Source organism: Dama dama, chromosome 10 (assembly GCF_033118175.1).
Source record: "Dama dama isolate Ldn47 chromosome 10, ASM3311817v1, whole genome shotgun sequence".
In the NCBI taxonomy this organism is placed as follows: domain Eukaryota; kingdom Metazoa; phylum Chordata; class Mammalia; order Artiodactyla; family Cervidae; genus Dama; species Dama dama.
The window spans coordinates 11986755-12011112 of NC_083690.1; the positions used below are offsets into that span (position 1 = coordinate 11986755).

At 45.7% G+C, this 24358-nt stretch overlaps 1 protein-coding gene and 1 long non-coding RNA gene across 3 annotated transcripts in view; one reads left to right on the forward strand and one right to left on the reverse strand.

Moving 5' to 3' along the window:
- The window catches only part of ZC3H7A (zinc finger CCCH-type containing 7A), a 37661-nt gene extending 14964 nt beyond the window's left edge, over window positions 1-22697 (reverse strand). Inside the window, exons 1-13 of one of the 2 annotated variants that reach the window (XM_061152852.1) lie at window positions 22592-22697; window positions 11466-11567; window positions 10659-10698; window positions 8141-8338; window positions 7276-7434; window positions 6959-7039; window positions 6827-6865; window positions 5930-5963; window positions 5038-5321; window positions 3386-3593; window positions 2234-2298; window positions 1501-1687; window positions 178-339 (exon numbers count right to left, since the gene is read on the reverse strand). In XM_061152852.1, coding sequence (XP_061008835.1) covers window positions 178-339; window positions 1501-1687; window positions 2234-2298; window positions 3386-3593; window positions 5038-5321; window positions 5930-5963; window positions 6827-6865; window positions 6959-7039; window positions 7276-7434; window positions 8141-8338; window positions 10659-10698; window positions 11466-11533 — 1525 coding nt within the window. In that variant the 5' untranslated portion in view covers window positions 11534-11567; window positions 22592-22697. Of the gene's footprint in view, window positions 1-177; window positions 340-1500; window positions 1688-2233; window positions 2299-3385; window positions 3594-5037; window positions 5322-5929; window positions 5964-6826; window positions 6866-6958; window positions 7040-7275; window positions 7435-8140; window positions 8339-10658; window positions 10699-11465; window positions 11568-11862; window positions 11883-22591 lie in introns of those variants that run through there. The other variant, XM_061152853.1, reaches the window with a different exon arrangement.
- The window catches only part of LOC133063456 (uncharacterized), a 30573-nt gene continuing 26315 nt past the window's right edge, over window positions 20101-24358 (forward strand). Inside the window, exon 1 of the long non-coding RNA XR_009694411.1 lies at window positions 20101-22132. This is a non-coding gene — a long non-coding RNA (uncharacterized LOC133063456). The remainder of the gene's footprint in view (window positions 22133-24358) is intronic.

Below are 24358 nucleotides of genomic sequence, written 5' to 3' on the forward strand. Positions count from 1 at the left end.
GCAAATTAAAAGCAAAGGTAAAAATAATACAAAAAAATACTAATCTTTCAAACCAAGGAATTTGCTGTTAATTCTAAACATTTTTAGTAACAGTAATACTGGGACCATTGCAATAAAAGTAGCAAATTGTTTCTCATTTAGGCCACGGTACACCAATTAAGTAATTATAGCACATACCTTTACATATATAATAAGGGCCTTCATAATTTGTTTTTGTTGGTCTTGGACGTATTTTTTTCCATGATTTATCTTCTACATTCTTTATCCTACCAATTAAAATATCTTTCTTACATTTATGGTCTAGATTAGCATGATAAGTGAAATCCATTAGCTTAGGGCCTGAAAAAGATATAAAAAGGATTGTTCATATGCACAAGAAGTATCATTTCATTTTACAGGCACAGTTATAAGCAGATGTGAGCAACTGAATAATGATTATTAAATTCCCATGAAAAAGTCCTTTCATAATCCCCAAGTATAAACAAGCTAGGGAAAGTAATTTTTGTCTTTTGTACTGTCAGACAAAACACAAAGATCAGAACAAAAACACCAGTGCTCCCAAGATATAACCTTATTTAATTATTAGAATAGGAATTCTAATGGCTTCTAAAGGTAAAGTGAAAGTGAAAGTCGCTCAGTCGTGCCCAACTCTTTGTGACCCCATGGACTCTACAGTCCATGAATTCTCCAGGCCAGAATACTGGAGTGGGTAGCCTTTCCCTTCTCTAGGGGATCTTCCCAACCCAGGGATCGAACCCAGGTTTCCCACATTGCAGGTGGATTCTTTACCAGCTGAGCCATGAGGGAAGCCCAAGAATACTGGAGTGGGTAGCCTATCCCTCCTCCAGCAGTTCTTCCCAACCCAGGAATCGAACCAGGGTCTCCTAAATTGAAGGCGGATTCCTTACCAATTGAGGAAAGGTAAAGCATGTGCTTAAATAAACTAAGAAAGAAAATGAATTTGGGCCCCGTTTAGAATAAACTGTGTTTGTATCACTTGACTTAGGGGTAAAGATATGAAATAATCCAACAGAAAGTACTCTAATTTTCACACTGTATCACATACTCGTCTTAAAATGCTTTTTTCTAGTTCTCACTCTATTTGAAAATGATCAAGTTCTTAAACATATACTTAAAATACAAAGAATTCTCAAAATCAGGTAAATATTGTATTCCAAATGATTCTATACATAAAATATATCAAAGAAGAACCGAGACTTTTCCTGCTGCTGCTGCTACATTTCAGTCGTGTCCGATTCTGTGCGACCCCATGGACTGCAGCCTACCAGGCTCCTCCATCCATGGGATTTTCCAGGCAAGAGTACTGGAGCGGGGTGCCATTGCCTTCTCCGGAGACTTATCCTATTAGACTCTAAAGGCTCCTAATCAATAATTGCTGCTTCTTTAGAAAGAACTCAAATAAAGATGCAAGAGTCACATAGATTTACAAATTCCTAAGAACTCTCAGGTTATTGATGGGCTCCTTGGTTTGGTCCTGACCTGATTTTATAAAACAGATCTGGCAAGCTTGTCTCAGTTCATGGGTTCCTTCAAGGGGATGTCTTGGGGTCACTGAAGAAGCGGGTTTAGTTACTGCACTTCCAAAAAAGTTTCCAAAGTCATTCCGAGGGTGATTTGAAATTCCCAGGAAATTCTCAGGAGCAAACAGACTGCCTGGTCCATTCATCTGCAAGAAGCATAAGAAAACAAAAAACAAAAAAACAAAAAACAGCCAACAAATATTGCACTATCACTAAAGAAGAAAACAAATGCATCTGAAAAATGAGACATTCTGCACAGACTAGAGGTGGGACTATTCTGTCCTTACTACGTTTCTATTTAAAAACCATTTCCTTCTACATTTTCCTGTCTTTGGGGTCTCTAGGCCCCTCCCCCACATTTTGGGATGCTCCATGAGCTGTTATAAGCGATGGGTAATTGTTCTGCTTCATCAGCCAACAGGGTTTTCATGCCCTGATCTTGCATTTCTTCGTCACTCATGCTGTGCTAAAGCCTCTTACACTGTTGATTAATTTGCCATGACAGATCCAGCCTTAAACACAGAGCACTTATTACTGGATGTTCCAGAAGAGTCTTATTTTAGCACTCTTTCCCACAGCACACACAAAATTCCAGGGAGCTGGTACCGTTCATTCAAATAACTCAGTTACTTAAGTAAAAGACCTATTTGCAATTTAAGCGACGTAGTTACAAAAGAGGAAGTGGCACTTACAAGTAAAAGGGAAGAATTACTGTTGTTAAGCGCTGTTCCCTCTCTAGAAGTTGAGGTGGACAGATCTAAAATAATAAAAAAACTTCAACAGACCTTTTCATTCTAATCACGTAATAAGAACATCAGGGCTTAGCAGCTCACTATGGCTTCCCACCTTATTTCCCATCCCAGTTCCAAGAAGCTTTCTTGCTCATTATTGACACCCAAAGAGGGCTATGGAGTCTCTCCTCTCCTCCAGAAACCAAGGACATAAATAATCCTTAGACAAACAAATTTCAATAAAAAGCAATTTTTCAGAGACATGAGCTAAGGCAGGGCCTATCAAATGGGAATGTTAAAAAGACTTAAGAAGATAATTCATATTAAAAATGGGAAAGGATTCTCTCCTTCTGAAAGTATGAAGCTCATCAAAACATTAAGAGAATCAGTCAGGTTCAATTTCTTTCTTTTTCTTAGTCTACCACTCATTACTTTCTCTCTGCCCTCTGTTTTCCACAAATTTTCATTTGTTCAGCTGCCAATCTTTAAATCAATTATTTTGGTTTTGATTCGTTTAACTGTAATGATGCCTGACAAAAATATGAGGACTTTTCTTGTGGCTACTTAAAGGATACATTAAGCCTAGAATTACAAAAACAGGAGTCAGGCCCAAACCTCAGCAATCCCTTGCAAAAGTAAAGCACCATAGTTTGCTGAGCTCAATGGATGAAGCCAAAAATACATGGTTCTATTATCATTCTAAACACTGATTTTAAATTAGTCTTAACTAAGTTTTGCCTAGTTCAGAATTTAAAAGGACAACCTGTCTTTAAGACCCTTTAAGAGGGGGTTATCTCTTTTCTAGAGAAAACAGTAAAAGTCATTTCACCACCCCCCCAACAACAGACACCCACCTTAACGAGCTATCCTATTAAAACAAAACAAACAAACAGTGCCACGTACATTCCTACTCTAGGCCTTGGCTTCTTGATCTCCACAATGGCACAGTTAAGTCCAGGTGAATTTAAAACAGGAAGGTTCAGGTTTTAGAACTACAGTGTATTTTCAGCTACAAGGAAAATAACTCAAGTACCAACTACCTAGTGTTAGTTAAACAGACTGTCTTTTTTAGAAAATGGACTGTAACTGTTTACATAAGCAGCTGAGTCTTACCTCGTTTGGATTCACTCATTGAAAATGAATTTAAAGAAGAACAGAAATCTTCTAAGGATGAAGTCAACGGTGGATACAGCTCCGAGAAGGAGGGCGCAGGTGCGTACCTCGCCCCGATGGGCAAGGCGCCCAAAAGAGATGCCGCCGAGAAGGGGACACTCGGACCAACGCTGGCAGCTGGGAGGGGGCCTCTGACTAAGGCTGACGGCTGCGGAGGAAACAAGACCGGATTGAAGTCCGTGAAACTCTGTCCCAAGCTGGCCAAACTGCTTTTAATATCAGCACATAAGAACAAATTACTCAGCTGGGTGATTTTATTAGGTAACAAAGTTGGAGTCAAAATCAAGATGGCAGGATCCAAGCGACAGAGCTGACTTCTTCTCCAGCCCACTTTTTGAAAAGTCTGGAGATGTGACTTCTAATACCACCGTGACCTAAAAGAGAAGTCCCTGCTTCATTTCCCAAGCTTCCTAGGATTCCTAACATTCCCCACTCTGAGCCAACCAGAAGGTTTCCTCAAGGAGGAACCACGAGGGCGTGTATGGGGCCGGAGCGGAAGGGAGGGTGGTCGAGGGAAGGGAGCTGCAGCAGCCTGGAGAACTGGGGACCATCTTTTTGGAGACGTCAATGCACAACCTCGGGAGAACAAATGCAACGATGCCTTGCCCCTCCCCCACACAGCGGCGATTTTTCAAGAGCCTCCTGTATCAATTAAAATACCTTCCACTATTTTAATATACTTCATGGCAGGAGTCAGCTAACTTTTCTATAAAGGGCAGGATACACCATCCATTTAATTCTCCTAACCCTCTGAGGTGCATCCTACGAGGACCGTCACTGTACAGATGAGGAAACCAAGGGACTGAGAGGTGAAACAACCTGCCCCAGATCAACGTGGAAGGAACCAACTCCGCCACCCGCACCCCACAGCGTCTGTCTGCCTTTTACATCTTCTCTCTGTCAGCTCCGCAAGGACATCACTGGATTTACTCTCCCCGGAAACCAGCTCTGAGTTTCCCTCTCCGCATCATCATTCTAGTATCACTGCTGCCACTATCTTGATATACTTCACAGCAGGAGTCAGTGAACTTTTCTATAAAGGGCTGGATAATAATACAGCCCTATTAATATCGGAGGCTTTGTGGAATACACGGTCTCTGGTGCAACTACTCAAGTCTGTTACTGCAGTGTTATGAGATATTTTCAGGCATCTTAAAACATTGTTCTTTTTCTCCCTTTCTTCCAACCATATAAAGATCTCAAAACCAGTCTTAGTGTTCGGGCCGTACAAAAGAGGCAGCAGGCCAGATCTGGCCTGTGGACCCAAGTTTGCTTCATGGTTATGTAGCTATAGGAGAATCATCCTTAAGGAATGAGAAATCCTTAATCCATGGATTCATTTTGCCGTACATGACAAATGCCTATTCTTTGCCAGGGAGTTAAATTTCCCTTTCCCATAACATGTGATTCCTAGCCTGTTCTGTTTTTTTAATTTTAAAAAATGACAAAATTTACCAGTTACCAATGGAAAAGGACAAAAGCAATTTTCAAGAAAGCCTAAGTTTAGCCTACAGTCAATACTGAAAATATCTAACAGGTTATATCACAATTTTTTAAGAAAGGTTTTAAGAAGGAGTCAGACTGAAATTTACCATGACGGTTTCATTAGTTTCAGGTGCAGAATCCAGGAGATCATCTATTTCATCTCCAAGGACCATATCTCCATCATCTAAAAACGCTTCCGGCGTGCTGAAGGGGATCTTTCCTCCATTTGCCAACACCGTCGATGGCAGAGAACTCTCTTCCACTTGCAGTGGCAAAACAGAAGTCAAGGGCATAATGGAAACTGAGGCCAGCTCATTTCCAACTTGGTGAGAAAAACTGGATGCGGGTATAGAAACAACAGAAAGTGCTTCTTGCCTCGGAGTTAATAAATCTGTAACATGAATGGACATGTGCTCACTTATTTTCAGTATATTTACGTAATACTAGTGTTAATAGCCAATGACAATAGAAAATGAAGAGCAAGGTGAAAATATGAAAGCAATTATAAACAGATAGATACAACAGTGAAAGCAATTCAAATAAAAGAGTAAAAGCAATTCTAAAAAGAAGAGCTTGTTTTGCCCAGGAACAGATATATTCACTTGTGAAAACGCTTCCTCCTTTCTCAAAATGCCTGGGCTCCTTTCGGGTGGAGCTACTAGAGGGTGGTGACGCCATGGTGGACACCGAACTGCTCGCTGACATCAGTCACTACTGACACAGCCCGAGGCACAGAGGCACTCTCTGAAATGACTCTTGTTTTAATACTACTAACGACCCAGCAATCCTAACTGATAGCACTATAATGTGCATAACATCTAAGGCTGGCACTTTTCTTTTCTTTTTCTTTGGTGCGCAGTGAGACCTGTGGGATCTTAGTTCCCTGACCAGGGTCAAACCTGCACTCTGCATTGGAAGCATGCAGTTCTAACTGCTGGACCACCAGAAGTCCCCAAGGCTGGCATTTCAGATTAAGAGGGCATGTGTGTGAAAACGTACCTGGTTCAATATCTTCCACAGAACAGTTCAAAGCCTAGAAATTGAACCAAATAATAGATCATAGTATTTTCAGGATTCTAGACGAGAAAGCAAGCTATAAGACTCACTCCAAGAGAGCAATGCCAATTCTCACATCTGATCTCCTTCCAATTAAGATAGAGACAAACAGAATGTGTAAACCTTCGTAACAGCCAGTCCAGTGCATGCCCAGTCGTGTCTGACTCTTTGTGACCCATGGACTGTTGCCAATAGGCTCCTCTGTCCATGGAATTTGCCAGGCAAGAACACCAGAGTGGGCTTCCATTTCCTTTTCGGCATCTTCCCAACCCAGGGATGGAACCTGCATCTCTTGTGTCTCCTGCACTGGCAGGCCACCTGGCTGGGAAGCCCAACCTTTATAATACATAGGATTAAACAGTGAGGGCCTCTTGCCACTCGTTTTATGTGGCTTAGTATTTCTCCAAGGATATTCAGGAGCCTTCCAGTTCCAGAGGGACCAGTGTAACCACTACACCCTCCTCAACTCACAGTGGCCTCCTAACAGGTCTAAGAAGACTTATCTTTAAAAAAGATAAACCTTGTTAGTTGTGTTTAACCCAATGACCTCTAAAATTAGTATGTGGCCCCAACCCACTTTTTCTAGTAACACCTAATGTCTATGAACATCCTGTAAAATGCTCCATGGGCCTTCAGGAAATGCTAATTGAGAGCAAAAGATATGACTGGAGCTGTTTGTTTTCTTTTCAAAGGACAGGAAGCTCTGGCCACTTAGGTGTATGAGGAACAAAAAGGTCTCAAAAGTAAACAAAACCCAAAAATATTAAAAGCAGAACTGCTAATACTTATATCTTTTCTTTTTTTAAAAAAGTATGATTCTTACAAGAGTAATAACCTTACCTTTGTAGCCCCATCCCCAGGAACTGATTTTAGTGAGAGCTGAAAGAAAATGAAGATGCTAATTTAAAACCAGAACTGCCTCCAAGTTACAAAACAAAATGAAAATACCTTATGGCAAGAACTCCAGCTTACCTCGGCTCTAACATATGCTTTTCTTATTTTAAATCCCAATTTCTGAGCTAGTTCTTGAGTTAGTTTTATTACATGTTCATCCTGAAAAAAGTCAGAATATATGATTAACAGAGGGTTGTATTTACTAACCATAGAGGTGAAGGGACAAAACAGTTCTAATTTACCCTCTGTCAAGACACTTGTTTTATGGGCCATACTCCCAGCTGCAGCAGGTGGACGGCCAGCTGGAAAACGTAACTTTTTGATGCCATTCATCTACACAGAAGCAATAAAATGGCTAGGATGTAAACAAATGAACTAGAACATAAATACCATACCTGAGGCACTGCCAAGGAGCACTTTGCTACAGCATCATAAGCCTCTCTGAATCTTCCTAAATCACTTAGAGCCTTAGATTTCCGATACAGAGCTTTGTAGTTACTGGCATTTAAACTGAGGACTGTATCACAGTCTTCTAAAACTTTATCATGGAAACCCTGGTGAGTGAGACCAAATAAAGTTAGCAATCAATTCATGTCTTGCAATGATGCAAACACAAACAAATTCAGATTCTCCTCTCAAATGGATTGTTAGTAGTTTTTATTTTGTCTTTTTAAAATTATTTTCATTATGAAATTTCAAATACAGAAAAGTAGAAAGAATATCATGGCTACCTATGTACCCACCACCCAGACCTTTGGCCATAAAAGACCCCAGATCTTCAAGAAAGAAAGCTGTCCAGGTATAGCTGAGGTCCTAAGCATAAATGTCTCTATGAAAACTGTAAGAACATCAAAATACTACTTTTTAAGTTTAGATAAGTGAAGAGGTTGTCTTAATTCTTTTGAAGGCTCACTACTTGTTTTTTTTATTAAAAAAAATAAATAACTCCTAAGAGAAACATAAGGAGCAAATTGTCAGCAGAGACACCTGATATACCCATCTGTGAATACCTGTATCTTCCTAGGCTGACTTTTCTTTTTTTTTAAGAGCAGACACCCCCTCTCCCCGAAAGCCATACTCAAAAGGGAATCTCCAAGGACCAGTATCAAAGAAACAAATTATTTTTAAAAATTCATAAGTATTTGGCCAAAACTGATTTTTCAAAGCTTGAGGCCTTTCTAAAGCAGCTAATACATCTTTCCTATAAACTGAAATTAGAAAGCTGACTTTTGCTAATGTACTTTACAAATCACAACTCACCATATTGGAATAGCAAGCAATACGATTTATATATAGTTTTTCAATGATTTCTTTAGGGATTAAAATTTCTTCAGACTTTGCATAATCAGCTATACTCAAAGCTTCTGAATACTGACTTATAGAGTGGTTCCAATCACGTTCACGATAAACATCATTTCCTTCATTAAAAAGATTTCTCACAAGAGCACGTAAATATACCTTAAAAAAAAATAAAAAGAATGTTACCCCTTGAAACTCTTTAAGGAACAAGTCAGAGTACAAGCAAATTTTAATTTCTGTATCTAAAACTTCAGAGGAAATAATTTGACAGAGCAACAAGCACTATTGTAAGAAATTATGAAATCTAGGCCAAGTCATTACTATCTCAGCTAGGGTTTCATCCTGCTTGCTTTTTCCAAGAAAAAATTCAAAGAAAGTGAATGCAAAGAAAAGTGCTGCAAAAGCAGCTTGTCAATATTTGTTGACATCGCCAACTTTGTGCTGAGGATAAATTCCTACAAGTGGAATGAGTGTTTTTAAGGCTTCTAACTGGTATTTCTAATTGCCCTCCAAAAAAGGCAGTAACGATGAATGCATATAGTGGCTTGCTTGAGAGCACCCCTGCCAACATGTGTACACACGTGCATGAGCACGCACACATAAAATCTACCAGTTTCTAGGGGAAAAACGGTATCCTTTACTTATTTGCATATCTGATGACCAGCAAGGTTGAACTTCTCCACATTTTAATGGACCATTTGTATTTCTTCTTTTGTAAATGTTCAGGTGGCTTACTGATTTAGGGGGTTCAGTTCAGTTCAGTCGCTCAGTTGTATCCGACTCTTTGCAACCCCATCGACTGCAGCACGCCAGGCCTCCCTGTCCATCACCAACTCCCAGAGCTTGCTCAAACTCATGTCCATCAAATCGGTGATGCCATCCAACCATCTCATCCTCTGTCATCCCCTTCTCCTGCCTTCAATCTTCCCCAGCATCAGGGTCTTTTCCAATGAGTCAGCTCTTCGCATCAGGTGGCCAAAGTATTGGAGTTTCAGCTTCCGCATCAGTCCTTCCAATGAATATTCAGGACTGATTTCCTTTAGGACTGACTGGTTTGATCTCCTTGCAGTCCAAGGGACTCTCAAGAAGACGAGTCTTCTCCAACACCACAGTTCAAAAGCATCAACTCTTCGGTGCTCAGCTTTCTTCACAGTCCAACTCTCACATCCAAACATGACCACTGGAAAAACCATAGCTTTGACTAGACGGACCTGTGTCAGCAAAGTAATGTCTCTGCTTTTTAATATGCTGTCTAGGTTGGTCCGTTTCTCTTCCAGGGGATGTCAAATCTTTTTTTTTTTTTAATTGCTTTTAGTATACATGTTCTTTTGGTAGGGGCAAAGGTTCTTTAAGTTTCCTTCAGGATTACTATCATTGCTTTAAGATTTTAAAAGTCCCTTTCCGGGACTTCCCTGGTGGCCCAGTGGTTAAGAAACTGCCTTCCAATGAAGGGGACACCAGCTCGATCCCTGGTCACAGAACTAGATCCCACATGCCTCGGAGCAACTAAGCTTGTGCACCTCAACTAGAGAGTCTGTGCACCCAATGAAGACCCAGTGCAGCCCCCAAAATAAATTAATAAGTAATCCTTTCCTATCAAGTGGGCAGATAGACATGCAGCTCTTCATCTCGTTTCATGAATTCACATCTAAGCTGACGAAAGTGACAAAGGAAACTCCAGATCGATCTTTAATGACTGAGGTGACTTGAGAAACAGGCTGGTTCCCCTCTCTGGCCCCGAGTGCCCGTAAAATCAAAGGACTGCTCCACATGATTGCTAGCTCCCATACTTTACAGTTCTATGTCTGTTTGGAGAAAAGGAAGGAAGAGGCTGAAATGAACAGAGAAGGAGGGAGGCAGAGAGAAAGAAGTGACGTTCAGAAACACCAAAACCCGCAGAGACACAAAGCCACAAGGAACTAACGGTCTGCAGAGATGAGGGTCTTTAGTTCCAGGCCTAGCCCACTGGGCTTTCTCTCCAACTAGATTCATCTCCAGCTCTTTCATTTGATTACCCAGTCACCCCTTTACTGTGACAATTTCTCTGCTAAAGAAAAACCAAAAGACACTCTGTACTCTCCTTCTCAACAAAATCTGTCCCTCTCATTCTTCCTGAAATGAAAGGCAAAAAGTAATTGTCAAGGGGCTCAAAAGAAATTACTTCAAAACTATATTACCAGAGGAAAGAAAATACACAACTGTCCGAGTATGTTGGAAAAAACTCAACCTTGTCTTAAATACACGAGTTGACAAAGTTTTCCTATAAATACCCAGACAGTAAGGATTTGAGGCTTTGTAAGCCATACGGTCTCTCTCAACAATGTCATGAAAGCAGCCAGATAACACATCAGCAAATGAGCATGGCTGTGTTCCAATAAAACTTTATTTACAAAAAGAGACAGAAGGCCGCATCACGGTTTGCCAAACTGGGCTTCATGTGACAGTTCACAGGCTACTTTCAAACACATCTTTTCCTTACCGCATATTGTTCCTGTGTTCCTGGATACGACAGCGGTGACCTAAGAAGAAGAAACCAGTTAATTTTGATGATCAGGTCCCTGTCAGGATTTGTTTATCCAGGAGTGACCCTAAAACTAGCGGTTCTCATTAGCTCACCACTGGTTCAAAGCACATTTGAAAGACCTATTTGTCCTCTATGACCATGATTCACATGTAACTGTAGTTACGAAAAAAATCTAAAACTATTCTTTTGTACTTTCTTTAGGGTAAACATTTACCTTTCAAATCTACTTCTACTAAAAGAGGGCCTAATTCTTCACGTGCCGAAAAAGTTTTAAAATAGTACAGAAACACTAGTTCTACTTGTTCCAATTCACTGCAGAACAGAGGGAAAGAATATCCCCTTCCTAGGAGGGACAAAGAAGTCTTTCTGCTTGGACATGGCCACCCGGGCTGTGGTCCTGTTGCTGACGTGCGTCACGAAGGCCAGTTGGAGACCGGACTTCTCAACAGGAGGACTGTGACCACAAAAGCCCTGGGTGCTGACCGATGTTGACTTTCCCTCATCAGAGTGAAATAGGTTCAAATTCCTCCGTCAAACATTTTGGGAGATACGTCAGGATTTTAACCCTGAAATATCAGTGACGGCCTCGGAACACAAAGGGACTGATGTTCCGGGAACAGAAAGCATTGCTGGGACAAAAAATACCTGATTTCTAACCCAAGTGAATAGGACTCAAAGTTTCCTATCCCCTGGTAAATGCAGGGCCGCAGAAAAAAGGAACTGCTACGTGGCGAGGACATGAGTTGTGCAGGGAGCCCTTACTGTATAAACTGTAGTCCTTCCTTAATGTTCTGCTGCCTTTTTCTTCTCTCCTCGGACACACTGGACATGTTATCCCACACATCCACTTTCTAAAGGAGAAATCTGGAAAGAAACAGGCAACAAGTTACACAAGGCGTGGGGCTCCTGGACCCCAATTAAAACACTCAGGATCGAGGTCATGTCGCACAATTAAGTGTGGACGCATTCATCTCCCCCGGCTTGACCAGGGTCTTCAGGCCAAGGACGCTTGGGGGCCCAAGGTCCCCGCTGTCTTGCGCGCCTCGAGCAGAGGGTGCCCGCACTCTCCCCGCTCCACGCTGAACAGCTGGGCAGGCTGGGCAGGCCCCTCCTAAACAATCCCCACGCACCAGTCACCTCTCTCGCCCCTCTCACCTACCCTCCTTCAACTGCGGGTTTTGTTTCTGGCCTGTCTCTACGCTCGCGGAAGCAGCCCTGTGAACAGTCCTGGCCTTGTTTTGCTTCTGGAAACCTTCCAGGAGCAGAAAGGTTTCATATCCGCTTGCCTCTGAGGGATTTTGACTTCCTTGTGAGCAGAGTCTAAGCCTGATCCGTACTTTGGTACACAGACTTTTGAAACAATCCTTGTTGATACAACTGATAGAATGAGGATCTAAGTGAAGTTAGTTTAATTGGAATTTTCTGGACGGTAAGGGTTTACCTCAAATGTAACTCAGGTTGATGTCAACACCAGGGGTATTTACCCCGACTGGCCATTGTTCATGAAGTATTTCCCAGAAAGCTACAGGAAAACCACAGAGAAGAGAAATGGGATAAAACGTCACCTCTCAGTGTCCTAAACTAGGGTCACTCAATCTCAGCCATTCGGGGAGGAAAGCTATGACAAACCCAGACAGCATATTAAAAAGCAGAGACATCACTTTGCCTACAAAGGTCCGTATAGTCAAAGCTATGATTTTCTAGTACTCATGTATAGATGTGAGAGTTGGACCATAAAGAAAGCTGAGCACCGAAGAATTGATGCTTTAGAACTGTGGTGTTGGAGAAGACTCTTGCGAGTCCCTTGGACTGCAGGGAGATCAAACCAGTCCATCCTAAAGGAAATCAACCCTGAATATTCACTGGAAGGACTGATGCTGACACTGAAGCTCCAATACTCTGGTCGGATGTGAAGAGCTGACTCGTTGGGAAAGACCCTGATGCTGGGAAAGATTTGAGGGCAAAAGGAGAAGGGGATGACAGAGGATGAGATGGTTAGATGGCATCACCAACTCAATGGACATGAATTTGAGCAAACTCTGGGAGATAGTGAAGGACAGGGAAGTCTGGTGTGCTGGGGTCCACAGGGTCGCAGAGAGTCCGACGTGACTCAGAGCCTAAATAACGACAACAAACTCTCTAGCATGGAGAGCTGTCCTGTGTGCCGCGGGAAACTGGCAGCTTCCTGACCTCTGCCCACTAAGGCCAGCAGCACTCCTCCCCTCAGCTGTGACAAACCAGTATCTCCAGATTTTGTTAAATGCTCCCTCATGGGGTGGGGAGGGGCTGGGGGAGCCACACAGTCACCCTTGGACGAGGACTCCCGAGAGTTAATTCTAAGAGGACATCGTGTCACAAAAACTATGAATCTGCACCCAAGTTTCAAGTATACATAGCTGAATAGTTTTAGTTTCATTACTGCGTACCATGTGTTAAGCAAGTTTTATTTTTAATTCTACCATTTTTCAAAGTGTAGAGTGGGATGGAGGCTGGAGTGCCCTGAAACCTGGGAACTGGTGCTAAGGCTTTTTTTTTTCCCTTTCCAGTTTTATTGAGATACCACTAAATACAGCACTGTGTAAGGTTAAGGTATAAAACACAATGATCCGACATAAACTTCATGAAATGATTACCATAACAGGCTTAGTGAACATCCATCACTTCATATAAACACAAAATTAAAAGAATATAAAAATATTTTTTTTCCTTGTGATGAGAACTTTTCCTCTACTCTCTCAACAACGTTCATGCTTCCCTGGTAGCTTGGCAGTAAAGAATCCACCTGCAACGCCAGAGACACAGGTGCGATCCCTGGGTAGGGAAGGTCCCCTGGAGAAGGAAATGGCAACCCACTTCAGTATTCTTGTCTGGGAAATGCCACGGACAGAGGAGCCTGGCGGGCTACAGTCCACGGGGTCATGAAGAGTAGACACAACTGAGGCAGCTGAGCATGACCCACACACAAGATAACTCCAGATGGATTTACAGAAGCAACAGCAGTGAGAGAAACCCGGGGCTGGGAGAGGGGAAGACAGAGTCTCTTCACAGCAAACCTTTAAAAAAAATTGTTTTTAAATCTTGTGAATAAATGACCTCTGGAAAAAGAAAGTATTCAAAGAAGCCTATGTGGCTTCTGAGCCCTTCCGGGGCCACTCGAGTTTTTTCTCCTTTAACTTAAGGCAGAGTCAGAACCTTGGAGCTCAAAGGCACCCAGGGCTGCACTTGGGGGCCCAGGGTGGTCAGGCCAGCGGGACTGGGATCAAAAAAAAAAGAAGCTGCAGGCAAGAAGCCTCTCCTCTCCTTCAGGGAATGACAGGCCTCTCCCCACCCTTGCCTGGTGAGGTGGGGAATTAGTTTGAGGTTCGCCTGAAAAGTAAATCTGGCTCTTGGGCTCGGACCTAGGTGGTGGCCACCTGGCAAAACACACCAACAAGGTTGGAATCATGGGCAGACAGGGGGCCCATTATGGTGCCTCCCTCAGGAAAATGGTGAAGAAAATGAAACCAGCCAGCGTGCCAAGCACACCTGCTCCTTCTGTGGCAAAACCAAGATGAAGGGACGAGCCGTGGGCATTTGGCGCTGCGGTTCCTGCGTGAGAACCGCAGCGGGTGGTGCCTGGACCTTCACCACCACCTCTGCCTCACAGTCAAGGCTGCCGTCAGAAAGAAGACTGAAGGAATTAAGGACCAGGAGAAGCACCACCATTTGATAACATTGCCTAGCCTATAATGAATAGGTTCATTTGTGTAACAACAACAAAAAAAGCAAATCTGTGGACTCAGAAGGGACTCCGAGGTCAGGATAATCCGCCAAGATAAGAGCCTTAGAGCTGCTTCCCCAGGAAGTGCTCGAAAACCTTGAACCCTGGCCTCTTAAGGACAAAGGGCAGCAGAGAAAGAGCTGACGACTCAAGCAAGTGATTAAGAGAAAGTAAGATGTAGATTCTTAACAGCAGGAAACACCATGCCACCTTTACATGTTTAAAGATTGGGGAACATAGCATGAAGTGACATTAAATACAAGATAACACAGCATTTCGTGTTCTGTAGAATTTTCCCCTAAATTTTGTTATGAAAAATGTTATACACACAGGAAAGTTAATTTTTTTTTCACTTTGAATATCATATACCTCTATACTACCTATATCCTACAATTAATATTTTGGTATATGTATTACATCTGCCCATCTTTACTGATGTCTGCCCACCCTCCGTCCATCCACCAACACAATTTTGTAAACTGCAAAGTGAGCTGCAGACATCAATTATAACTCACCGCGAAACACCTCAGCATTATGTGGAATTCAGCATCTGTTTGCAGTTTTTACGGTAAAACGCACACACGTTCAGGCAGGTTTTGACAAACGATACATTCGTGTAACCCAGACCCTGGCCTTGAGACACACCACTGCCCTCACTCCAGGAAGTTCCCTCGGGCCCCTTCTCCAGCCAATCCTCCCCTACCCCGCACCCAGGGCAATCACTGTTCTGATTTTTTCCCGCCATAGCTAGTTTTACCTGTGCAATGAAGCCTCCCCCCCCCCATCTCATTTTAAAATGAAACAATAAAGGCTTTCCACACCATCTTATTTTGGGATCCAGTCAACAGAATCCAGCCTGTTTTAAAGTGAAGGAAACTTGATAAAGTTAATCCAATAACCAATTCTCTTCAAATTCAGCTGCACATGACAGGGGTCCCTTCCCTCCTCAAAGTAGGGGGCGGGGGCTTCATCTCCAGCTGACCTCTAAACGTGAGGGCCCTGGGGTGCACCAGAACCCCTCTGCTGTGCCCCCACCACCACCCTCTCCTGTCAGGAACCCCCTGCCCCGCCCAGATGTGAAATAGTCTCATCCAGGGCCCGACAATGCCCCGTGTCTATCCCCTGGCAGAGCTCGCAGATACCTTCTACCTGGTAGTTCTACCTGGATGTCCAGATGCCACCCACTGTTCAGAAAGCAGGTCTTTAATATACCATGAGAGTGAAAAGGAACATCGCCTTCCCAGCCCGATCATTCAGCTGCTCGTATGCCCTCTGAGGGCAATCAATCAACAGACCATCATTGACACTGATCTGTTAGGCATCCTGACAAAGACACTCTATGAACAAAGCTGTGCCTGGACCACAGAGGTGGTTACATGAATCCACATGTGGGATAAAACTGCCCAGAAACACACACACACTGAGTAAGGTCTGTAGTCTGATTAACAGTATTATACAGAGGTCAGTTTCCTGGCTTGGCTATGGCACTTCAGTTAGGCAAGACGGCACCACTGGGGGAAGCAGACGAAGGGTTCATGGGATTCAATATATGACTTTCGCAGTATCCTGTGAGTATATAATTATTTCAAAATAAAAAGTTAAAAATATCCTGTGCATATGCTATTTTTTATACAAACCGGGGCTCCTAACACGTGTCTGCACCTTACTTTTCTCGAATGGCACCTCGTCTTGAAGGTCAGTCCCTGTCAACACATATCAAGCTGCATTAACAGCCGGGCAGCGTGCTCCGTGATATGGCTGCAACGTAAAGTCACCAGGCCCCTAGGACATTTTGCTTGTTTCCAATCTTTAAAAGTTCACCAGGAACACAGGACATTTCATATGTGCATATCTTCAAAGAATTTCCAAAGGATGAAGGGTTAGGCGCATTTCTTTATTTGCCAGCTACTGCCAAGTTTTACCAATTGACCCTAGCCACCACCAGTGCACAAGAAATTATCGGATGTTTCCATCACCGTGAGGGAGATGACAGACAGTGTGACAAGTGTGGTTGGGGCTTTGTTTGTTTCAGCCTTCCTATCACTAGTGAGGCTGAACATCTATTAAGATTTAAGAGCCGTTTGTACTTCCTTTTCTGTGAACTGACTGTTGTTTCATTTCCTTCATGCGTTTTTCTTCCAGGCTGAACTGTTTTGATTCATGGAAGCTCCTTATGTGTTGAGGAAAGCAGTCCTTTGTGATGTTATTATTTTCCCCAACATGATGTCAAACTTTTGATGTTGATTATGGTATTTTCTGACAGCAAAAGTCTTATTTTTAAGTAGCTCAATACTTTCTTTTATGGCTTCTGGATTTTGACATACTCAGAAATGCCTGGGCTTCCCTGACGGCTCAGTAGTTAAGAATGCCTGTCAAGCAAGTGACAAGGGTTTGATCCCTGATCTGGGAAGATCCCACATGCCACAGAACGACTAAGCCTGTGTGCCACAACTACTGAGCCCATGCTCCAGAGCCCAGGAGCTGCAACTACCGAGCCCACACACCAGTTACTGAAGCCTGCACGCCTTCGAGCCCATGCTCTGCAACAAAAGAAGCCACCGCAACGAGAAGTCCATGCACCGCGACTAATGTAGACCCTGCTTGCTGCAACTAAAGAAAAGCCTTTGAAGCAGTGAAGACCCAACAATGCCGAAATAAAGAAATAAATAAAATTATTTAAAGAAAGAAAGAAATGTCTGCACCACTCTGAGATTATGAAATAACTCTCCATGTTTTCGTCTAGTAGTCTCACTGTTTCATTAAAAAAAATTTTTTTCCCCTTAAACTGGATCTACCAGTTTACCCTAAGGAGTGATATGTATATATATACATACTCCCTCTCAAATAGCTACCAGTTGCCCAAATGCCATTTACAAAAAGGCCATCTATCCTACACTGACATGTGTAAGACCCATAGAAAATTCTGGGCCAGTGTGTGACCTTTACTCAACATTTTTACCTGGAAGGCCCCTAATGTTATACCCTCCTCCTCCCAAGCCTAACTCTGCCCTTCTCAGTACTGAAATCACCTCCTGGCCAACTGCTCAAACCAGAAACCTCTCTCTCACCACATCTAACCAATCCACCGACAAAGCCACAGTGGTCCCACTGTCAAATACCTGCCGGGCACCCAGATCTGAGAGCGCTCAGGCCTCCGGGGCCACCCAGCCCCAGCCAGGGGGTGTCTCAACTCCCTCCTTCCCCATCTCCACTCTGGGTCCCCGCCTCGCCACTGTCCCACCCCCTCACTACACTGATAGGAATGCTCTTTAAAAACACAAGCTATATTGCGGTCCTGCTTAAACTCCTCCGCACCCCCAACCAAATCTAGACTCCTGACGGCGACCCCGCCCTCACCCGGCCTGGCTCACGCTGCTCTTCTTCCTGTGGGTCCCTGGGGTGAGTCAAGGGCTCCACGCTTCCGGGAGCTCATGCATGCAGTTCCCTCTGCCCACGACACCCTTCTCAGATCTGCCCTGAGCTTGCTCTTTCAGCCCTGAGTCTGGGCTTCAGGGTCAGCTTTAGAGGCTGTCCCCCCCCCTCATTTCCTGCCAAGAGACCCCCTGTCTTTCTTAGCCACGATCACCTCACACTCCCTGGGTCCAGGTCAACCTGAGCGAAGAATGAATGAAGTGGCCGAGTGTAAAGAGAACACTCCATTCAAAGTCCCCGGGACAGCAGTTCAGTCAAGGCAGGCGTGATAAACCAAAGGACGGGGCCAAAGAGGAAGTGAAGGGATGCCAGTGGGGCTGGCTGAGGGGGACCCCACGTCCTCAGGGAACAAACAAGGGAGTAAATCAATAGGGTGGGAATCAACCGGATCGCAACAGAGGAAAACCCTGAGACCCTAAGTCACTCCTGAAAGAGTGCACTCATCACCAACAGGGGAAGAGCCAGTCAGCCACACCCTCTTCTCCTTAAACGGAAAGGAAGTGGTGGGAGGGTGAGGGGGGGGAGCTTTGAACAGTAAAAATAAATGAACAGAATCAGCCAGAAACTCAATTACAGAGTCTGAGCAAACTCCGGGAGATGGTGGACGACAGGGGAGCCTGGCACGCTGCCGTCCAGGGGGCCCGGGAAGAGTCAGACACGAGGGAGCCACTGAACAACAACAATTCATTAATTAGCTAAACTCCTGTAAACTGGAACACACATCACCTTCCTGGAACCAGCTGATTTTAAGTTCCTTACTCACTCTGAAGCTTTACAGGAGGCAAGATCCCCTGGCTCTCCGGTATAATTCCTTACATATTTATTCTGTGCCTGTGAGGTGACACCCACTACATCGAAGCCTAGTACAAAGCTATCACTAAACCATGAAACGCGAAACTGTGGCCTTTCATGGTAACTTTGGGAACCAGAGTCCATTATCAGAAGACACCGAGGAAACGAAATGTGACTACAATATACGGCAGAGATAAAAATCACAGCTAACACGGACGGCTCTCACTGGATGCCAGGCATTGCTCCAAGTGCTTCCTGAGTATGAAATCATCTAATCCTAAGAATCCTGAGAGGCAGGTAGCGAGAGGAAGCCGAAGCACACAGAAGTGACACGGCCGGGCCAGCATCACACAGCCAGGAAGCGGCCCCGCCGCCCGGGCTGGCCCTGGGCCTGAATTCCCATCCGAGGAGCTCTGCCAGGAGGGCCAGCGTGGCTCCGAGGGCGCCGGGGCTGGGCTCTGAAAGACACACGCAGCTGCCACAGACAGGTGGGCACTTCAGTGCCACTCAAGAGGAACCGAATAAATACAGCCCTCTGCACACTCAGGCACACAGAATGACGTCGGCAAGGGATGAAATTTAAAGCAACTCAGAGAAGCAGAGGGGGTCGATGGTGTGGACACAGGGAACTTTAGGACAGTACTCCAGGGCCGAGTGGCGAGTGGAAATACGCTCCACCCACATCATGTGTTTAGGAAGGGGATAAATATTATTAAACATTTCTTCCAAGACATCCTCACACGGGACCAGAGAAGGTGCCCCAGGGAATGTGCAGCACAGTGCCTGACTTTTTGCCTAAAAAGGCATTCCTAAGTTGCAAGTGAAAAATTATAATCATTAGCCTGTAGTCAATGCGGTCCTCAGACTCAAGCCTCTTTGGGTCAAGGCGCAAACACCACACAAAGTAGTTAAAGTTAACTGTTCCCTGTCACCCCATCTCGCAACAGTGTTCCTACACTATGGAAACACTTACAAAAGCAGGTGGATACATTACGTCCCATAGAGACCATAAACCCAGGGAGGAAAACATTATTACAGATGTTCTGTCACCTTCTTGGAACAGGGAAATCTCCTCCTGGATATACTTATGAGGCAGTTTGCCCCTTCTACTGAAAATGAAAGCCCCAAGATGAAGGCTGTGCTAAGCAACACCAGGGAGGAAATTTCACACTTTTACTCCACCCCCAATCCCTCTCCCCACCCCGAGCTGTTCACTTTGAACTTGCTCTCAGATCTCTCAGATGTAACATGTGCCAGGTGCCGCTTCCGGGGCCCAGGCCTCCTAAGGCCCAGGGAACATCTTGCCTGACACAGGAATCCTGTATGGGAAGAATGGACAAGAAAGACAAAAAATCTTACAAGCAGCTTGCCCAGGGGCACCCAGGCCCTGGGTCAGTGACATGCCCAGGACTGCAGAGGTGTGAACTGCCAGGTTACTACCCTGCTCCAGACTCAAGTATTCTAATAAAACACAAAGGTTCCACTTTCTCATTTGTGCAATGGAAAAATTTCTGCCTCTCTTTTTTACTGTATCCATTACCTGGTTCCCAAGGCTTCACAGTTTGTGAAATTAATAGTAATCAGTTAACTAAACAACACATCGCTAAACTCATAACAAAATTAAAAAGCAAGCTTATTTGGGTAAAACCTGGTAAGAATCAATGACCTTGTTTCTTTGCATCAAAGGAAATTTTCACCTCACTTAAAATGCTTCTATTGTGTGTGTGCGTGTATGTGAATTAAATTTTTTAAATTAATATTTGGAACAAGTACACTTTTTAAACTTTTGGATTAATATTTTCTTATTTCTCCACCCTAAAAATACTATCTAGAGTTTTTCTGTTGATTAGCAAACATTTCACACTTTAGAGAACACAAATTTCACTTTCAATCCTAAGATTCTGGAGAAAAAGTATTTTCACTAACACACACACACACTTCAAGATATTATCTGGAAATCAAATCTCCACACATTATACTTTCTCTTGAAAGCCATTCTAGAGTAACCAAGGCAACAGAATACAGACATCTTCTGTTCTACCTTGTCCTTTACTGGACTGCTCACAACTCTCCAAGAGTCCCTGTCACCATTACTGGACTTGAGATTCTATACTAATTGATTCTCTCCTACTTAACATTGATTTAACCCTCCCAAACTGACAGGCTTTACAATTAGTCAAAATGAAGATTTAGGGGACAGTATCATTGACAACCACCATTTGTACTCGTAAAAACTGACAGTATCTAACAGTTGGGAAGGGAAAAGAGTGTGGGTCAGCGTGTGACCAGCACCCAAGAGCGAGCCACGGTAACTTGAACGAAGGCTTTTAGGTGGCAGAGGACCTGAAAATTAACATCTGCTTTGCATTACACACACACACACACACACACACACGCACACCACCCCCCCAAAAATATTCAGCTTTGATAGCTCACGGTCTGATTCTGAGTGAAACTGCAAACTCCAGTAGACAGCATATGGAAAACATTTTCTCAGCAAAGAAAATTCCGTCCACTAATTTGAATTATTCTGCAAATTAGGACAAGATCCTCATTAAGCAGCCAGTTGGGCAGTCCAGTTGAGGGTGAGAAGGAAGAGGCAGGGGATTCCTTGAGAGCCTAGCAGAGAAGGAGGCCACATGCCATCACGGAAGCAGGCAAAAATAAGCAGATGGCACAGGCTCCTAATCACCCCTGCCCCATTCCAAGGCTCTGGCTGAACGCTGTCCAACAGAAATATAATGCCAGTCACATATCTAATTTTAAATTTTCAAGTAGCCATGTTAAAAGGAGAAGAGAGAGCAAAATGAAACCAGTGACATTAAGAATGTATTTAAGCTAACCCAATATGTTCGAAACATTAACATCTCAACCTGTATAATTTAAGCAGGGAAAAAATGACGAATGGGGGTGTTTTACTGTTTTCTCCTAAGTGATTTAAAATCAGGTGTGTTTCTTTCACCGAAGAGGGCATCTCTAGTAGGTCAAGCCACATTGCAAGCGCTCCGGCACTCAGCGGCCACCTTCCGGGGCCAGCTCACACGAACTTCAGGCTGACGGTTGGTCTTTAAAATACCTAACTACGTGTCGGAGGACGGGGGAGAAAGACCCAAGTCCAGAAAATTTCACCCAATCAGGGTGCAGGCGCGACCTCTCGGGACCAGCCAGAGCTTTCCAGCTGGACCACACCCCTGCAGTGACCGTCGCCGACAGGAAATTCACGCTAATGGGAACTGACAGGTCTTCATTCTTTAAGGGTGGGGACAAGAAACCTCCAGTCCGGGCCGTCTCGGTGTCCACAATAAAGACAGGAAACCATTCGTGAGCGTCCTAGACGTGAGCCCCGCGCCAAAAAATAATAATAATAACGGGGTGGGGAGGGAAAGTGACCTGAAATTAATGAGCCAAGGGCCCCGCGAGCATCCTTCCCGCTCCCAAACCCAAGGTACTGGATTGGTGGGGGGTGGGGGTCCTCGATCACCGGAACAGACACAAATAGTACGGGAAAATGTATATTTTTTAGTTAAATATCCAGAGAGAGGGTGTTTTGTCAACCGAAACACATGCGGGGATGGGGCGCGCGGCGGCGCCCCTGCGCCCCACTTGGCGGAGACGCGCCCCCCCGCCGCCCCCCAGGGAGGGAGGCACCGGGACCCGCCCGCCCCCGTCGGCGCGCCCGCGGGGGCCCGGGCGGCGGCGCGCGCTCGGGCCGCCCCTGCGCCGGGGCCGCGCGCCCTTTGTGGCCGAGCCCCGCGGCCCCGGGGCCGCCGTTCCGCCGCGGGGCGGCCGAGCGCGCGCCCCTCCCCCGCCCGTGTCCGTTACCGGCCGCGCGCGAGCACGAGGCGGCGGCGGCGGGCGGGGGCCGGGCGGCGCGCGGGCCGGCGGGCGGGCGGCGCGCACCTACCTGCGGGGACGGCCGCGCCGGCGGTCGGGCAGCAGCGCGCGGTGAGCGGGCGACGGCGGCGGCAGCGGTGGCCTGGGCGCTCGCTCGCAGCTTCCCTCCGCGACCCGGCGGCGGCGGCGGTGGCGGCGGCAGCTGCTCCTTGGCCTCCGCGCGGCGCCCTCTGGCGGCCGGAGGCCGCGCCCGCCGCCCGGGAGACGCCGCCATTGGCTGCGCCCGCGAGCGTCGGCGCCGGGGGCGGTGGCGGCGCCACGTCGGGCCGGGCGGCGGCGGCGGCGGCACCGGGAGGCGGCGACCCTCGGCCCGGGCCTCCGGGGCCGCCTCCGAGGAGGGCGTGCGGTCCGCGCCGGGCTGCGTCCGCGGGGCGGAGCCACTGGAGCGGCCGCGCGGCTCCCGGAAGCAGCGGTCCAGGGAACCGATTGGGGGGTGGACGTGCGGTTCAAATGGATGCGCGCCGGACGTGTATTTTTCTGGACCGCGCGGCCCCGGAGCAGAGGCTAGCGGGGAGTTAGAACAGCGTCTCACATGGAACTGACCTCGTTTCGCGTGTCGGGAGGTGCCTCCCCCGAGACACTGTTTATTTAGCAAGTCCTTAGCTGGTGCTCCTTACTCTCCGGCCTGTGAACTGTTTGGAGCCTGTGGACGTCGTTGTCCTCTTTGCTGCAGATGGGGAAGAGCACGGAATTCAGTGGCGACTCTGACATGGACGGCTAGAGGGCCTGGCTCCCGTCCTTCAAATCTCTTCCCCTCTCCCCCAATGACACCTCTTCTATGTGTATTTTCTTGTTTCTTTTTTTAAGATTTTTTTTTTTTAATGTGTACCTTTTAATTTTTTTTCCCCACCAGAGCATCACTTTATTGTTAATCTGTCGTCAACAATCTAAAACTTCTAATAGGTACCTCCCTATCCTGGTGATGTGGACCTTTTAAAAAGCCTTGAATTTGTTAGAATGTTTTATGTTTTGGTTTTTCGGCTTCAAGTCATGTGGGGGTCTTTGTTCCGCGCCCCGACCAGGGATGGAACCTGAAGCCCCTGCACTGGAAGGCAAAGTCTTGACCTTTGGACCACCAGGGAAGTCTCCCATCCACCTGTATTTTCAACAGCCAGCAGTGCTCGGGGCTCTAGCGGTGGACAAGGTCGAGTCCCTGCCCCATAATGGGGTGCGGAGTGGCAGTGGGAACCCGCCAAGATGCAGAAAAGATGGTTCTGGGCGGTGAAAAGCCAGGAGACAGGTCTGGATAAAGAGACCGCGCTGGGAGAGTCTCTCTTAAAATGGGGAGGGACGCTTCTGGGAAGGTGATAGTCTGCAGAGCTGAGGAAGGTGCTCCCAGCAGAGGGAGGCTGGAGCTTGGTGTCGGGGAACAGGAGGGAACTCTTTGGCTGGTGTGTTTGAGGGCAGTCAGGTCTGAGTAACCGAAACGGGCCACTGTTTGGAATTTGGAGCTTTTTCTGCGTGGTACTACTGAGTCTGAATTGGGAGTGACATGATGTGATCTGCATTTCAGGAAGTTCTCTGGGGCTATTGTGCTGAGACTTGGCGTAGTAGGAGGAACAAGAGGGGGAACCAGAAGGCTGCTGGGTGGCACTGACAGTGATCTGGGTGATGTCAGTTTATAAACCTGGTGTACTAGCTCAGGCTGCTATAACAAGATACCAACAGACCTGGAGGCTTAAACAAGAATGCATTTTCTCAGCGTTCTGGAGGCTGGAAGTCCAAGATTAGGGTGTTGGCAGGGTTAGTTTCTGACGATAACTGTCTGCTTGGCCGG